The sequence below is a fragment of the Erigeron canadensis genome, chromosome 3 (assembly GCF_010389155.1).
Source record: "Erigeron canadensis isolate Cc75 chromosome 3, C_canadensis_v1, whole genome shotgun sequence".
Taxonomy (NCBI): Eukaryota; Viridiplantae; Streptophyta; class Magnoliopsida; order Asterales; family Asteraceae; genus Erigeron; species Erigeron canadensis.
Genome location: NC_057763.1, coordinates 8142277 through 8160417, shown reverse-complemented (window position 1 = coordinate 8160417; position 18141 = coordinate 8142277). Strand labels below are relative to the sequence as shown.

The 18141-nt window shown below is 34.7% G+C and overlaps 2 protein-coding genes across 2 annotated transcripts; both read left to right on the top strand.

The window, feature by feature from the left end:
• Positions 1-1982: 1982 nt before the first annotated feature.
• Positions 1983-2615, top strand: LOC122594337 (protein GLUTAMINE DUMPER 5-like). The gene has a single exon (XM_043766811.1). The coding sequence runs from the start codon at positions 2065-2067 to the stop codon at positions 2509-2511; it is 447 nt and encodes a 148-aa protein (XP_043622746.1). The 5' UTR covers positions 1983-2064; the 3' UTR covers positions 2512-2615.
• A 14691-nt stretch (positions 2616-17306) lies between these two features.
• Positions 17307-17929, top strand: LOC122591460 (protein GLUTAMINE DUMPER 3-like). Its single transcript, XM_043763728.1, has one exon. It carries the CDS (start codon positions 17307-17309, stop codon positions 17703-17705), a length of 399 nt encoding a protein of 132 aa, XP_043619663.1. The 3' UTR covers positions 17706-17929.
• Positions 17930-18141: the final 212 nt, after the last annotated feature.

Genomic DNA, 18141 nt, shown 5'->3' with positions numbered 1-18141 from the left:
CCCGGGGGGGGGGGGGGGGGACACATTGGGACAGATGGTTATATCATAAAAATTTATTACTACTCTCAAAATTTTACTACTAAGTTTTTTAAAGGATTGGAAATAAAAAGTTGTATCACGGGATGTGAACAAAAATATGAACCCTATAGCAAATAACTTGGGTGTTTTGTTACAGTTCACAGCGCCCTTGACTAAACTAATCTAATAGAAAGTCAAGGGCTTGGCCCCAAAGTGGAATTGAGTGGTGGTGATTGGACGAAAACCCGAGGCGGAAGAAAAAAAACACCATTAACAATGACTAAATGCAGGGCCGGCTCTAAGGGGGTGTAAGGGGGGCACTCGAGCCGGACCCACTCCCTTTAAGGGCCCATCAGAAATTTTTGAAAGAAAAATACTTCTAGGTGAAGTTGAAGTTTTGATGAAGGTTAGTTCAAAATTACAGGTATCTTTAACGAAGAAGAAGACTACATATATTTTTTTCCTAACTATTTGTATCAATGACCTATGACAACCCATATACTTATGCCCAGTTACTATCTAGCCCCCAAACAATATAACTTAACCAACTTTAGAACAATATTTTAGAACAATATTGAATATACTGATTAATATTATATCATCTAACAAACTAATAAACACTCCAAATTTATATATCATGGATTGTTTTAAAAGTCTTTATATGCTTATTATATATTACTTTTTATTTTAATTTCATGTTTAAATTTTATCAACTTCATACTTTTTTTTATTTATTGAAAATATTTATTGTCGTAATATTATGTTTTATGTTATTGAATACATTTTCAAATCTTGAGCCGGGCTTAAAAGTTTTATGTCATTCTCGGAGACGGCATTGACTAAATGATTGGTTGTCACTTCATGATACTTTAATTTGAACCATACCACACAAGTTTCGTTGAAAATAAATCATAGTAAACGACCTGAAAAAAGCAAGAACCACAACAAAATTAACGTCTCAACATATATATAATAACAACACTCAAATATTACTTATACTTCTGTACTCGTGCGGATTGCTTATTTTCATGTTCTTGTACCCCTTCTTTTCTACTTACAAATAATATATCACTTTCTATGATTGACTTTAAGAGCGTAAGAAGCAAATATTAATTTGTCAAATTTGTTTATCTCAGTATCTCACACTTAGAAATAGACTATTTCTTGATTTGTAACTCAATTATTAATCCACATTAGCATGCCAAATTCTCACACGTAGAAATAGATTATGTCTTGATTTGTAACTCAATTATTAATATTATCATGCCAAATTCTTCTATTAACTTTAATCTTTGACTTCATTTATAAAATTCAACAGTTATATGAAATATAAAATTTAGAAAAAATGGAGTCATTAAAAAGATAAATTAATTATGTAATAATTATATTAAGATTTTAAAGACAAATAATCAAACGAAAGAAAGGAACTAAATGAATGAGCCGTAATACACTTTTGTCATTTTTTTTTACCGCCAACAAGATTAATGTTGGTTATCCGGCCAAAGTAACCTAATAACTGTGAAAGGCTTTTTTTTTTTTTTTTTTTTTTTTTTAACAGCAGTGGTGATTAAACTTATCGACATTAGTTATTCATTGTCCGATAGAGATCGACCACGTTACCAGCACAGTCAATCCGAGGCCATGACTGGCCGTAAAAATTCCACTACCGTTCTAAAGAAACCATTTAAATACTAGAGAAACCCTTCACGCCCACCTCATTGACAAAGACTTCCTAATATGAAAAACAATTTTTTTATGCCCACAAACGACAATTGGTGCAATGAATAGCATCCAGACACCAAAACCACCAAATACGAGGGGAAAAGAAAACCAATTTAAATCGGAATAATTTGAACTTGAGAACAGTATTTACTTTTCACAAAATTATATTCTTCATTTCTTAGATACAATTAAATCAAATATCCATTCTTGTTCTCTATAAAATACCCCCCTCACTCAACAACTCTTCATTCCACTTATCTCCATAAACTAATTAACTTTACTAATTTCTCTCAAATTTGCTCACTAATTAAGAAACAACTTTCAATGACTCTACAATCACCTTCTCTAATGGCCCCTACATCACCTGTGATTGTTCACCAATCACCATGGCACTCACCGGTGCCATACCTCTTCGGTGGCCTTGCTGCCGTGCTAAGTCTCATTGCTTTTGCACTTGTAGTCCTGGCTTGCTCCTACTCCAAACATTCCCGTGACCACGATAATGATGCCGAAGGTGAACAAGACCTTGAAGCTGGAGGGTTTAAACCCAACTATATTGAAAAAGATTTATCTCGTGTATTTGAAGAGAATTATTTAGTAATCATGGCAGGACAAGCAAATCCAACGTTTTTAGCAACACCCGTTTCAAGTAGACCAATATCGTTTTGCAGTTGTAGTTGTCGGGGTAACTCGTTGGAGGAATCGGTAGCCTCGGAATTTGAGAAAATGAAGAAAGAAAAACAAGGAAGTGATGATCAGCTACAAGCTTGAGTTTTGGTAAATCAATTTGGTGACGAATTTAGTAGATGGACGATAATATGACATTGTCTACTTTGTACACAAATTTTTGAAGGATATTAAAAAAGTATATATTATACATTTCTGTTAGAGATACAGTATTTGATTATCCGCTTAATTAATGAAGATTAATTGGTAATCGAAAGATAGTCATAGAATGGATCTCATTTTAATTAAATATAGAGTTTTCGACATATATCGTCCTTGTGCTACTTTACTCAAATAGTTATGTTTCATCCCGTACTTAAAAAAATGTCATGGACCGTTTTTTATAGAAAGAAAAGCTTCATGTTTTATCTTTTGACTGGTTGACCATCAACCCATCTCCATCAACACCCCATGTGCCTCAAACGTGAAGGTTATTCCTGTCTTTTTTCTATGCCTTTTTGTCTCGATTCACCTCTATACATACACAAGCTCTCTTTTTTCTCTTTCTTAAATACATACATACTTGTATTTGAATATATATATATATATACACTCACATATATCAAGGAATCAATATACATATACACACATTCTATTACACTCATACAAAAAGAAATCTGAAAATTTCTAAAACCATTGGTCAGAATACACTGAACCAGAGGCCGGAAATTTAAACTATTGGACGGAAAACCAAGCCAGTGGCCAGAAGGTTTTGGTTGGAAAATCGAGCGGCTGGCTAGGGAAAGTGACTAGAAAGCCGGTTAGTCTATAGATCTGGATTATACGTGGTGGCAGTTTCAAAGGCAGAAGGTAATCAATGACAGCGGCGGTAGTATGCACTGGTGGTGGTCGAGTTTTGGGTTGCGGTGGTAGCACTTGAGGATGGATCAATTGAAATAGTGTGGTGGTACGGATTTCTGTTGGAGTCAAGCTGCTCATACATAAAGATATTTGAAGATGACAAACAGTTCAAGAAATATTTATGTCTTTGGTTCTAGAGCTGAGTCAGCTTGGATTGATCCAAGCTGAGTCAACCTGAACATCTTCACTGGAATATGGTATCATTCAAGCCGCATCAAATGAAGTATAATCAATTGGTATGAATCGAAGATAAAGAATAAGGATAGAAGGCCAAGCTAATTGGTGAAAATCAGCTTGGTTCTTGCACTCAGCTTGGAAGGTATAAGTTCATCCTGGAGTACTGTAAGTGCTCTAGTGTTGTTATTTAACTTTGTATATATGTCACCCATCTGGATAAGCATTAGAAAGGACATTATAAAGTACCAGTTGGTGATGGTAAACATTTTGTGAGGTGTCCATTATACATGTGATTGCACGATCAACCTTGGTAAGGATATGGGGAACAAAAAGGACAATGTCACTTTCAACAAGTACCGATCATGCATAGGCCGATAAATCAAGATGCGTGGAAAATAGTGGACGACATCCATGACATGGTTGATACCTATATAAATCAACCTTAGAGTTTCAAGAATGTGTGCATCCATATTATATTAACTCTCACAATGATTAAAGATATCAGCTTGGATCCGTGTTGCACTCAGCTTACGTAGAGTTAATATACAAAGTTGTAACTTGCTATTCAACCAAGTAGTTAGATTTGTAGGATAATATGTACCACAACTACTTGTAATTCTTTTTATTCATCAATAAAAGATCTAGTTGAATTAAGCTCACACTTTGTTCTTGAACTGCACTTTACTTGACTGTCATTATATTCTGTTATTTATCTTTACTATTTCATTAATACATTATCTCAAGTTGAACATGAACAAATACTTTAAGATAATTTATATTCTGCATTAAAATGTATTTTAGAGTTGTATCAAGCTTAAAAGTTGTATTCACCTCTCCTCTACGACTTTTTGAGACATCTTAAACCATCCTGTTATCTTCTTGAGTACCTATCAATTTCATTATTTCACCAAGAGTAATGAGGTACAGTCAATGCGGACTCGCTTGACTACTTCCATGCCGGAGCCTGGAGTTATCCGACCGTCATCAAGATCTTGCCATCACCACCATTGACGTGTTTAGCAAACCATAACCACAAAAGGTTGTTGGGATTTTTACTCCATAGTATATAAAAAAAAGTTCTTAGAAAATTAATCACATTGTTCTCTCCTTACAAGCCGTTATATTTCTATCATTTTCTTTGGTATAAATTTTATAAACTAGTGGTGATATATAGAAAAATTTGATGATATGAGATTCTATAATTATAATGGAAAAAAAAGGATGAAGAAGAAAGAAGCAAAAATAAAAACATAAAGTCCCGAAATATCCTCACGTGGGAGGGATGTGTGAGTGTTAATGGAGGTCGGTTATTGTCAACAAGCCAAAGGTGAAACATGAAGTTTTTCTTCCTATAAAAGACGATTTATGACGTTTTTAAGCACAGAAACGAAACGTGACTATTTGAGTAAACCACATTGGCAAATTATGTTGAAAACTCTAAATTTTTTTAAAAAAAACCATGTGATAAGTATCGAGAATTACTTGAATATTATGTAGGCGTCGATATTTTGGGTACCTCTACTATTTTATAAAGCAAAAGGCCCTTTTTTATTTTTAGTAATTCCTGTTTATTAATTAGTAGAATTGCCCTTGACATTTATTTTAGTAATTAACACTTTAAGCCCTTATCTTTTTAAATATTCCATTATCACCTTTACATCAACCTACACGATTTGAGACTTGACACCGCCATCACCAGAAATAATACCGTCACCGACAATACTAGACCGTCGTGCCCACTACTGTCGCCGCACTACGCAGGTACCATGCTTGTATCAGTAACGAGAATTTCTTGAATAAAAGTACATTGGTTTTAACGTATAACTAAGTTATTTTAACATCAAATATATACAAAACAACTGTTAAAATTAACTAATAAAAATCAATTTATTTTAACTGAAAGTTGTTGTACATAATATTTGGTAACGTTAAATCATAAAAGCCATCTTGATTAGTTGGTTTTAATGTCTGGATCATTGTTAGAAATCTAAAATGGTGTTAAAATGTAATTATTTTAATAATGGAAGGAGTATTAGTGAAAGTTAGTCAAGTGTATAAATACTCCTCTACATACCCAAAATTGTAAGCCTTTTCCCACATTTATCCTAATCATTCCATTTCACTCTACTTATTCTTTCTCCGTCTCCATCTTCAACCTCCATACACACACAAACACCTTTTCACACACTAACTCCATTTTTGCACAAATCAAGCTCAGATTTCTATTTTACAAGTGGTATCAGAGCAAAACAACAATCTGTTGAAGATCCATTGCTCAATTTTGTGCTAAATTCATTAAAATCTCAATTTTCTCTCAAGACCGTCCTACAAACATTCTGTGGGATTTTGATTCAGTTAATCTCAAGCTAAATTTTGTTTACCGCTCGATCAGGAATTTGATTACGAGTCTATTGATATATCATTTGTGAAAATTCATACAGATTTCACAGAATTTCAATCAAATTATCAGTTTTTTGTGTTCATCACCAAAACCATCTTTGTTTTTCACCAATTCACCATCGATTATCACTCAATTATTCTGTTTTTGATCACAGATACATTCCAAATCATCTCAAAAATCATCCTGTCAAGTTTCAGAATCCAATTCATTGTTTTGACCATAATCCAAAATTTTTGGAAAGTTGATGAGATTTTGAATTTTCAATTTGAGTTGATTTGAGCTATAATTTTGTTGCTAGGGTTGTGCGCAGTTGAAATCTGAGCATTTCTGTGTTTGGATCGAGTTCTAACTCTCAAAATTGAGTGAGATACAAGCAAATTAGTGATTTGTTCGACTATTTTGTCTTTTTCTAGTGTTCTTGCAGAAATTTCATCGAGACGATCTTCGAAAATCCATTTTTACCCCAAGACGATCTCCAAAAGATCGTTTCCCAAAGTTGACTCTAAGACGATCTCGTTTCAAGATCGTCCTAGTATTTTTCTGACATTGTTGTTAAGACGATCTTCCTCAAGATCGTCCTAGCTTTTGTGGTTCTGTGTGAACTGTGTGTGGTGAATTGAACATTTGAAGTTGTTGTGATTGGGAATCACACACTTCCTTGGGTAGCTAATCTCTTTAAGATTGGTTTTGCTCAACATTCCTAAAATCATTTCGTTATTCTGTCCAAAATAGTATAGAAAATTTTTCACCCAAAACTTTCCTAAGACGATCTCCTCAAGACCGTCTTACCTTCCTTTCCTAAGACGATCTTCATCAAGACCGTCTTACCTCTTTTTCTTCCATACTTAGAATATTTTCAACACATCTTTAGAACGATCTTCTCAAGACCGTTCTAGTTCCTTTTTCCTAAAACAATCTCAACAAGATCGTATTGTCTTCTAAAAATCAAAAACAACAAACACAATTTCCATATCATTGTCCTTTCAATTCAATAACAACAATTAACATTGATCCAATGATATCAGTCATCAGGCCTCCAATTCTTCATAAAGATTCCTATGCCAAGTGGCAAAAAGAATTCATGGATTTTCTTGATACCAAACCAAATGGTATCTTTATTAGAAAATCAATTCTTGAAGGTCCAGTTCAATTCAAACATCCCAATGGAGTTCTTCTTACAAATGAGCAACTGACTGATAGTCAAAAAGCAAGAATTCAAGCTGACAAGCAAGCTAGATCCTATATCTATCAATCGCTTACTGATGAGATTTTCTCTGCTGTTAATCATGATCATAGTGCTAAAGAGATATGGGATGAATTAACAAAGTTTGCTGATTCTGAAGATCCTACATGCTTGATGACATCTGTTAATTCAACAATAGTTCCTTGACAATTCACTTCACAATCAACAACAAGTGAGGTAGAATTCATTGACAAAGATGATTTCTTGTTTGTCCAAACAACTGTTGCTGATTTGACAAAGCAAAATCTGACTTTGAAAAACAATTTGAAAATGGCTAAACAAGAGTTGGATAAAATCAATGAAAATTTTTCAGAACTCTCAATAGCTCATGAAGCTCTCAAAGTAAACTATGATTCTTTGAAAGAAATGCATTTGTCAAGTCATAGTTCTCAAGTTGTTTCACCCAAGGCTCATTTGACTAAGAATTGAGACTTTAAAACTTGAGAAAACCAATGAATGGATAAGAGCAAATGCAAGACAAGCTGATGTTGAGTTTCTCACAAATAAGATGAAAGATTTTAAATCCAATTGTGAAAAACATGAAAGACAGATTTCTGATTTAAACAGTACTTGTTTTCTCAAAGGACTTTAAATTGAGACACTTCAAAAACAAGCTGAGGATTTGAAAGCAAACATTTTGTTCTATCAAGAAAAAATCTATAAAATTGAACAAAATCCTCTTTTGAATTTCACTGCTTTTTATAACAAGTCAAAGATTGATAGATCAAAATTTCTTCTTGGATTGGGTTATGAGAATCCAGCACACTTGGAAAAAGTCCAAAAAGAAGACCTTGGTCCATTGTATGATGAAAAGTTTTTGAGACTTTGCATGATTCAAGAGTTCATCAGACCATCTGAGAGTGACTTTGAGTCAGATGATGTTGAAAGACCAAAATCAAATCAGATTGGTATTGATTATGTTGCTCTAAATGACACATACAACAAAACTCATACAAGATCCATTTATGAGTTAGAAGAAATAGACAACATTTCAATTCCTGAAAATGATTCTCAAAAAGTTTGTTCAAAACCAATTTCACAAAGAGCTTATACTCCAACCACCATATTGGAAAAAGAAATTGAAGGTTTAAAACAAAATGTCATTGAACATCTGAAAACTCAAAATCATTCTCCAAAGGTAAGTCAGACCACCTTTACCCAAATATTGCATGATCTTAATTCTGTTGATTACTCCACACCATCCAATAGGTGTGAGAATTCTAAAGATGTGCAGGGTGATAGCATTTTTCCTCAAGAGATTCATGATATGTCTACCTCAATGCTATCATCATTCTTCCAGATTGAAGAGAAAGTTCAAGCTTTGAAAGCAAAAAATCTTGCTTCTGTCAATAAGATACTTTCTTTTGATACCCTAGTGACCATCCCTGTTGACCAAAATAAAGTGAACTTAGAGCACAAGATTGAGACTCCTAAAGATCTTAAGGCTAAAGTAAAAGCATTAATTGAAAAGTTGACAAACAAAACTGTTTTCAAACCAGAAGTTCAAATAAAAGTTCCAGATTTTACTGTTGAAGAACTTGATAAGTTTTTTGAAACTGATCATGTTTTTGCACCAGAAGTTGAAAAAGAACTTGAAAAACTGTCACCCAAAAAGCCTAAAGTTGCACCAAAGAAGGAATCTCATTCGAAGATTGCTCCAACTTCATTTTATTCACCCAAAGGTCAACATGCACCAGCTCCTACTACCCCAAAGAACAAGGTTGATACTCCATCTGTTTCTAGAACCTTTGCTCCTAAAGCTATCTCTCAATCTGGTTCTTTACCTAAGGTATCTAAGACTAACAAAGTTTTTCTAATCAAAGATACATCTAATGGTAAAACTAGATATAGAGATCAGTATGGTTGGTTTACTGTTGGAACCCCAAAGAAACAGAACATCAAATCTTCCAATAAAACCAACAATCAAAATGTGTTTTTAACTCCTCAAACTAATTCTAAGAATTTATTTGTTACAGGAGAGAAGAGCTTAGCTAGTAACCATAAGTGGATTCCTAAATCATCATTGATAAAATCTACTAGCTATGCTAAAACACAAGTGTCCACTAAATCACCAGTTAGAAAAAGTTGGATAGCTAATGATTACAAGAATAAAGTTCCTAATAGGAAATTTGATTCAAATTTGAATAATTTAGCTAAACCATGGTCTGTAATAAAATCTAAATCTTCTACTATGATTTTTAAACCTTTTATTGTTGATTCTAATGGGATTGTGATGAATTTTAACAATAAACCTCTTGTTCGAAAACCTCATTTGTATACCTTGAATGTTTCCATTAACACAAAAGGACCCATTCAAAGGTGGGTACCAAAACAAACTTAATTGTGATTTGCAGGTAAAAAAGGTCTGTGTTTAGTGTTCTTACTTTGGATGACATTCAACACATGATCCTGGAATAAGTTTCTTTTCAAAGAAACAATCTCAAATAAATGCTCTTTACCAATGCACTTACTTGCCTCTGCATGTTGTACCAATCCTTCATCTCTTTCTCTTTCATTCATTATTTGTCAAACATTGATGTTGTGCTTATGTGCAATATGTTTATATATCATGCAATGTTTGAGGGGGAGAAAAATGATAATTCATGATTCTAGGGGGAGTTTATGTATTTGCACTATTTGAAGAGAAACTTATTGCTAAATTTTAAAAAATCAAAAATAAATTTTTTTTGTTGTTGTTTGTCTTGTTTTTCTATGTGTATTCAATTTTTTAAAATTTTTTTGTTTTTGTCCAATATTTCTTGTGTGTGTATTAAGTCCATACTTCAACCCATTAACCAAAAATCTTTAAGCCCAATTTATTTCGTTTGTGAACCCATTTCTTTCCAAAAACGGCCGAAAACCATATCTGATTCGGTTCATACACAGTTGACCCGCGACCCGATTTGGTTTCTTCTACTACAAGGAGGGATAAGAATTTTATTTTATCTTTTTCATTCCATTTTCCCGTAAAAACACACACATACACACAGTCTCTCTTTCTCAAAATCACTTCAAATCTTTTTAGCTGGTCATTGAAACAAAAATAAGGGTTGTGTTGCTATTTTCTTGCTGATCATTTCATACCACAATATCATTATCATTAGATTACATCTTCAGGTAGGATTTGGAATTTGAATGTAGATCTCATTTTTTCAATTTATTTCGAATTCTATGCTTCTGTTAATGTTTCTGTGATATTGGAATGATTTAGAAGCATGTTTAGGATATGTGCGTATGATTTTTACTTGATTAAAAGCCTAAATATGTGTTTTTGAAAATTCAAAAAACCTGCTACTCTGTTATTATGAAGAAGACGACCTAGGACGATCTTCAAATCGTTCTTGGTTAATTTTGTTGATTTATGTGTTCTGAGTAGTTAGATTTTGGTAGAAATGATTCAAATATGAGTTTGTGATATGCTTAGATGGTAATAAGAATCATTTAGTGATAAAGGTTGTGATATGTGTTAACTGATTGGAAATAGGACGATTCTGGTTAAGGATCGTTTTAGTTTTAAGATTGGGTTGGTTCTGAGACGATCTTGTCCAATATCGTCTTGGTTCCAAAACGACTTAGAAATAAGACGATCTTGCGAAGACCGTCTTAGTTCCATTCATATGTTTTCCTTATAAACCCCTGAGACCAAGACCAAGATGATCTTGTCAGGATCGTCTAAGGGTCTGTACGCTGTGTGGATGAAGTTTTGTTTCGAAAATCAATTGGATGGGTAACTGAACTCTAAAGAAATCGGTTTTGCTCAAAATCTAATACTCTCAAATACAAGGGGAGGTTATGCTCAATTTTTCTCAGAATATTGACATAATTTCACTTTATATTTCAAAGTGTTAGAAATTTTTCAAAAAGAGAAGTGAAGTGTTTATCACTTTGTTTCCAAGACGATCTTATCAAGATCGTCTCAAATTTCTTTCCTTCACTTCAAAACTCTTCAAGATATTCAACTTTAAGACGATCTTATTCAAGATCGTCCCACTTTCATTTTCAGACTTAAACTTTTTCAACATGTCAAATGATAAGACGATCTTCCTCAAAGTCGTCTTAATTTTCCTTAACTGAGTTAAAACTCAGGACGATCTCAACAAGATCGTCCTAGATTTCTTTACTTGTATGTAAAATCATTTTATCTTCAAAACCTGAGTTTAACCTCAGGACGATCTCAGGCTTTCCATACTTAAACTTTTTTTTCCAAAAACCATTTTCTTAATTTTTTTTTATGTGGTGTGACAAAGTGCTTTGTATTGTCATATAATTGCAATATATTTGAAATACGAGGAATTGAACGCATTTGTGTACTTCCTTACTATTCTCAAATATTTTGTACTTATATGATTCTACCTTATCTTCAAAGTTATTTACATATGAAAATATATAAAAATACAGAGAATTGATCGCCTTTGTGAACTTCTGTGTTTATTTTCTCATATCAAGTTATTTATATAGTATACACTGAGTTGATTGCCTTTGTGAACCTCTTTTGTATCTTATATAAATCACTTGTATGAATCTTGTTATTTGATGTTTAAACTTTGTTTTATGTGTGCGTTAAATTGTTTTGTGTCTTAAAATCAGAAAAATCAAAAATAATGGATCGTTAAGAAGAAATCCAACATGATGAAGAGATTGCCCTAAATGAATCCACTGAAGAAATTCTTGTGCTTGGCAACACAAGAAATATGAGAAATAACAGAGCTCTAAGTGATCCTTTTGTTGCTCCTGGATTCCCGATAGTTCCAAGAATCCTTCTTCATCATCCTCTCACGTATGCTCTTATTGTTGATCAAGACTTAGCTGAAGTCTATCTGTTTGATATGTGGAGATCCATCACTTTTGTTCAACCTCAAGATCCATCAAGCTCAAGAGCCAAAGCCAAAGTTAAATCTCTTGAACTTCGCCGCCAAGGCTACTTTCAATATCAATTGAATTCTTGCGATAGATCATATGAGTTTGAGTTCAATCTTGATGATTTTAGAAGAGTATTAAGACTACCTGAGGCAACTTCAAATGGACATGCTGATTTTGATACATTCGAGTCCAATGAAGAGATGTTTGCCGCTTTGATATCACTTGGTTATGATGGTCCTTTAACCAAGACTAGAGAGTTCAAGTTAAAGAATCTCCGAAGATATGGTATTATGCATATTCCATCCTCATCAACTGCTTAACTCCATATACAAGAGGAATGGATGACTTGACTCAGCCAATGCTTTATATCTTCTATGGTGTTGTTTTCAACAAACACTACGACATTGCTCAACTTTTGTGGGACCAACTGATTATATTGGTCAATGGCAAAGTCTCGGCTCCCAAGAAGTATATTCCTTTTATAAGATTTCTCACAGAAATGGTCTATAGTGCAGTTAGAAATGATCGAAGCATTCCAAGACTTTGTAACAACACTCAAGTCTTCATTCATTACTACAAGTATGTCAGAGATTCTGGAGTTGCTGATTATTCATTTCTGATTCCATCATACTTGTTAGATTTGGATCCTGATTCTGATAATGATAAGATAGCTTATCTGGACTGGATTAGAGCAGCTCTGGGACTGGAAAGCCTCTCGGTTCCTACCCAAGCTGTGCATAGGTCACCAAGTGAGGGGTCAAAGAGAAAAAGAAAAGAGAGTGAGGGTGAATCCAGTTCCAGTAAGTTAAAGAGAAGGAAATTGAAGGGAGAAATATTTGTTTTAAAGTTGAGCAAGAAAGTGCATCAAAAGAAGAAGAAGGGGAGTTCATCGAAGAAACTCAAGAGAAAAGCTCCAGCTGAACTTTTTTCTCCTACATCTTCTGAGGAGACAATTTCTGTTTCTAGGTCTCCAAGGCCAATCCGATCACCACCTCTTAAAACAACCAATCTAAGACGATCACCATCACCCAGAACACCGTCACCTCAACGACTATCATCTCCACCAATTTATCAATCTTCGCCACTTCCTGATTTCACTTTACCAGAACAACCAACCATGGAACAACCTCAATCTCAACCTATTTCAACACAGATTCCATCATCTTCATCATTTCCTAGATCTCCTCAATCTACAAGGCAGAAAGAAATCTGTTCCTGTTAACATTCGGAAAAAATTCAAGAAATCTCGCTTCGAGTTTGACAGATTTCAAGAACCTGAATCAGAAGATGTTGTTGATACAAATAATGATGAATCTGATTCTGATGATGCAAATCAGTTTGCTGATGATGTAATGGATATCCTGGAGGGACAAGGAGGGAATGAGGGAGGAGTTGAAAATACCCGAGAGGTTGAGAGGTTAGGGCTAGGTGAAAGGCAAAAAGAAAACGTTGGCCTCCAATTAGTTTCAACCAAATATAAACGCCAGGTTCGCCGTAGGGTAGAAGACGAGAGCTCCCAACTCTCGCGTGCACAAACCCCCACTAGCCATTCTGAAGTCTCTCTACAGACTGACATCTCATTTTTTCTCGGGCAAAAACCACGTACTCCATTCCATTCTCCTTCAGAGACTGTGAATGTTGAATCACAAGAGACACTTGCCTCTCTCTTGAACTTCATTTCTGCACGTTAGTCTAGTACCCTTAGGTCACCACTTGTGATACCGATTGTGATACCATTTGCACATCTACGTGATGCTGCCGGAACAAACATAGAGAGATTGGCTCTTGTGCCCTCTCGAGGATTTTTTGGAAGTCCTTCCATTGCTAACATCACGCCAGCTTTGAACGAAGGCGCCTTAGTGGCTAGATTGGCTGTGCGACAATTTGAGTTCCTTCGAGCTCAATCTGTTGCATCAGCTCTTCGTGCCTTAGGCATAACGGTTGATCTAAGTGACACCGGTGTTATTTCCGTTGATTTCCCAAAAGATTCTGGTTGTGAAGCCAAATCATCAACTATTGTTGATTCTCTTGAACAAACAGGAAATCCTGAGACAGTCATGATGTCTTCGGGTCACTCAGTAGAATCACTTGAAACTACTGATGTGTCAGTTTCTGATATTCCATTACCGACTGAAGCTCAACGATTACTTACTTAGTTTGTTGAAGGTGTTGTCGAAGGACAAAGGAGTGAGCTACTTGTTTCAAGAAACATTATCACCGGAAAACTTCTCCCTCACAAACAAGTTCACCATCACCGAGATTACGCACTGGAGGTGCCTTACGTATTGGTTCATCTGTTGTTACTCCAACTCCATCCCGAGTAACTCCAACACCCCTAGTTGTCTCAACTGCAACAACAACAGTAACTCCATCACCTGTTATTATTCCAACAACAACAACAACAACAACAATACCACCAACATCTCAATCATTCCCCGATCCAAATTCACCGCATCATTCTTCCAGTTCTTCTTCTGATGAATACTTAAGTGATTGTTCACCAAATAGAATTGCCACCAATGGTTTGTCAACCGATACTCTCATTGTTGCACTCATGCATCAGTTGAGATCTGAAGAACCACATCTCACGTCTCTCAAACGATCCATCTTTCAATCTCTACTTGCTTATATATCATTTTCAGCTACTCAACAAGAAAATCAAGCTGAAAAAGAAGCTCTTCAGAAAAGAATCCAAGAACTTGACAAACAATGTCGACTGGCTAATATCTCAAGGAGTCGCGATGATCAAGATCCTGATGATCAACCCGAGGGGGAGAAAATTCGAGATATTAGAGAGGGTCATGAGACACAAGATCAAAGTGGTCAAGAAGAAACTGTTCAAGAAGTAATTCAAGATCAAACCAACCAACATCAAACTCAAGCTTCATCATCTCATGTTCTTGAATCAGATTCGGATGACTTACTTCCGCTTGTTAGACATATTTCACACTACTATTCCACAACATCAAGTTCTTACAAGTCAAGTGATCCTGATCCATTCTTACCCGGAGATGCTACTGATGATGAGTCAAGTGATTCTGATAATCCTGATGATGCTCCGGCAAGTGAAGCCATTCCTAAGTCTCAACATACATCTCAAGAAGAATATGGAAAAGATATATTTGAAGAAATTGTGTATCATCTCAAAAACCCATAGAATCTTGAGACTCCTATTGAACTTGGACAAGGAGTTAGACATCCAAGGATCCCAAGAGATAAAATTTGGCGGATCAACAAGGGTTATTTTTCTGAGAATTATGAACAAATCTTGGATTTGAGCACGAGACCTGAAGAGATTGTAGAGCAAGATACCTTGAAGAAAGAGCTTTCCAAATCTACTGCTCATCTAATGAAAGACTCAACATGACTTTGAACCGATTGAGAGCATTCTTTTTATTCAGACATAAAGGTCAAAGAAATGCTTACATGGAGTTGATGAATATAGAAAGTTCTGTGAGATCTGAATGGTGGCATCGGCAGTTTAAAATTCCAATCACCAAAGTTCTAGAATTATTTGTTCCTCAAAGAGCACCTAACATGAGACTTGTTCGATTCAAGGTTCGACGTGCTGATGGCAATGTTTACATGGTGCAAGAAGAATCTTTTCAGTATTTGATTATCTCCGATATCCTTTTCCTCTACAATCAATATGCTTATCTGATTATCAAGACTCCCGATCAACTCCAAACTTATGAAGCATTAAAAAGTCATATTCAAGCATTGATCAGATTCTATGAGTTCAATGACTTTCAAATTGGTTTGGAGAGAAGAACTAGCAGCATTAACCTCACAAGACCAAATCAAAGAGCTGGAGGTTATGAGCTAGATTCCTATCAGATTGGAGATCCAATTGAAGACTTGGATGGATTTGTCTTCATTAATTGACTCAAGAGAAAGATCTTCATTCGTGCCTCTGATTTTCCCAAATATTCAGATGGTACTTTGAACTATTGCCTGTCCATTCTGTGTGCAATTGATGAAGATTATGACAATGAAGAAGATGAAAACATCAAGTCTCAGAGAGCAGATCATATAAGACGTATCAGAGAAACTCTTGAAATGCGTCAAAGGATTAGAGATCTCATCATTGCAAGATCTCCCAAGCCAAAGGAAGGAATTGTTCACACCGAGACAGGTTCATGGGTTCTCTGGAATCCTAGCCATGAACTTGGTCCTCATAACCTTCCTCCTGTAAATTTCCAAGACAATATCAGATTACCGGATGAACGTCCTGAAGGTGATAACTGGCAAAAGATCAAGTTTCCGCTATGCTTATACTCTGAGAAGTTCCGCTATGCTTATACTCTGAGAAGTTCAAGACTTAAAGATACATCTTTAAGGTAAGTGTGAAGATTAAAGACGTAAAGTCAAGTTTGATGGAAGATCTTGAAGACAATGAGAAAGCTTCGAAGACCTTCATCAACAAATTCGTATTTAAAGATGATGTCATGCATGTATTACATTTCAACACCAAGGGGAAGAATGTTAGAAATCTAAAATGGTGTTAAAATGTAATTATTTTAATAATGGAAAAAGTATTAGTGAAAGTTAGTCAAGTGTATAAATACTCCTCTCCATACCCAAAATTGTAAGCCTTTTCCCACATTTATCCTAATCATTCTATTTCACTCTAATTATTCTCTCCCTGTCTCCATCTTCAACCTCCATACACACACAAACACCTTTTCACACACTAACTCCATTTTTGCACAAATCAAGCTCAAATTTCTATTTTACAATCATTAGTCTTATATATAAATTTATAAACATGTGTTTGTAAATCTACATGTATGAGTTTATCTAATGATAATCATGATCATGATCAAATGATTAAAGACTTCGTAATATATCTATTGGTTTAAATATTTAATTGTCATTCCTAATGCCAACATAATATATCTATTGTTTCAAATATTAGGCAAATTACCAAAATGAGCATTTAAAACATTATCTTTCAAACAAATATGCAACTTCTATAACTTTTCTTTGTTATTGCGTGCTAAAATGGTTATTGAAATTTGAATAGGGTAGCGCACTAAACACTTCTTTTCACATGTAGGAATCCGACTATATATTCCATTAACCATATGGATTAGATTTTTAAACAGAATGAAATTCCAAAATTCATATCTTAATTTAAATATAGTTATATTCCGCAATACATTACAAATATTTGGAAAGGCATTTTGTATGCAACTTATCGTCTATAAATTCCATGATATATGGAACCAATTCTAAAATCCACTCATATTTTTCACCAAACCTTCACTTAAAATTTAATCTTATTAATTAACTACCATGAAAGCAACTGCTTCAACCACTCCATCACCGGAGGCGGCTTTCCAACCGTCTATATGGCATTCACCGGTTCCATACTTAATGGGAGGCCTTGCTGCCACATTGGGTCTCATTGCTTTTGCTCTTTTGTTTCTTGCTTGCTCTTCTTTCAATCTTGCTGATGACATTATTGAGAATGCAACCAACGAAGGTTTAGACCTTGAGGCTGGAGATTCGAAACCCGACAAATATGTAATGGATGCTAATAAAAATGTTTTTGAAGAAAAGTATTTAGTCATAATGGCGGGAGAGGCGACTCCAACGTATTTGGCTACACCCGTTTTGACAGAGTCAGCGTTTGTAAACCAGAAACCGTTGGAAATGGTGGAGGAAAAAGACAAGGAGGGTAGCGTTGGCTGATTCCTTACAAGGAGATAAGATACATAACAAATCAAGGGCCATGAGATCAACCATATATCTTGAATGCTGAATGATCAGATTAAGTTTTGCTCATGAGCAAAACTTATTCGATGATCACCGATTATTGGTAAACATAGAATGAGGCTAGGAGATCATAAGGCATTATAGATTAAAAAAAAAAAAAGAAGTTATAAATAATTATGTGACGTTTTTGGATTGTAAATTTGAATGTGTTAATTTTTTGGAAATAATTAAGCATGTGTCATGTGCTTATTTCCGAATTCTTATTTCAAGTTAACAAACTTTTTTCTTGTTAAGATACCTATTTTATCCTCAAGAATCGTCTATCAATGTCTTACGAAAAAACGTGGGAGACAACAGGCGCGATACGCATATACAATGAACTATAAGGTGCCGATTTGTGATGGCAATTTTA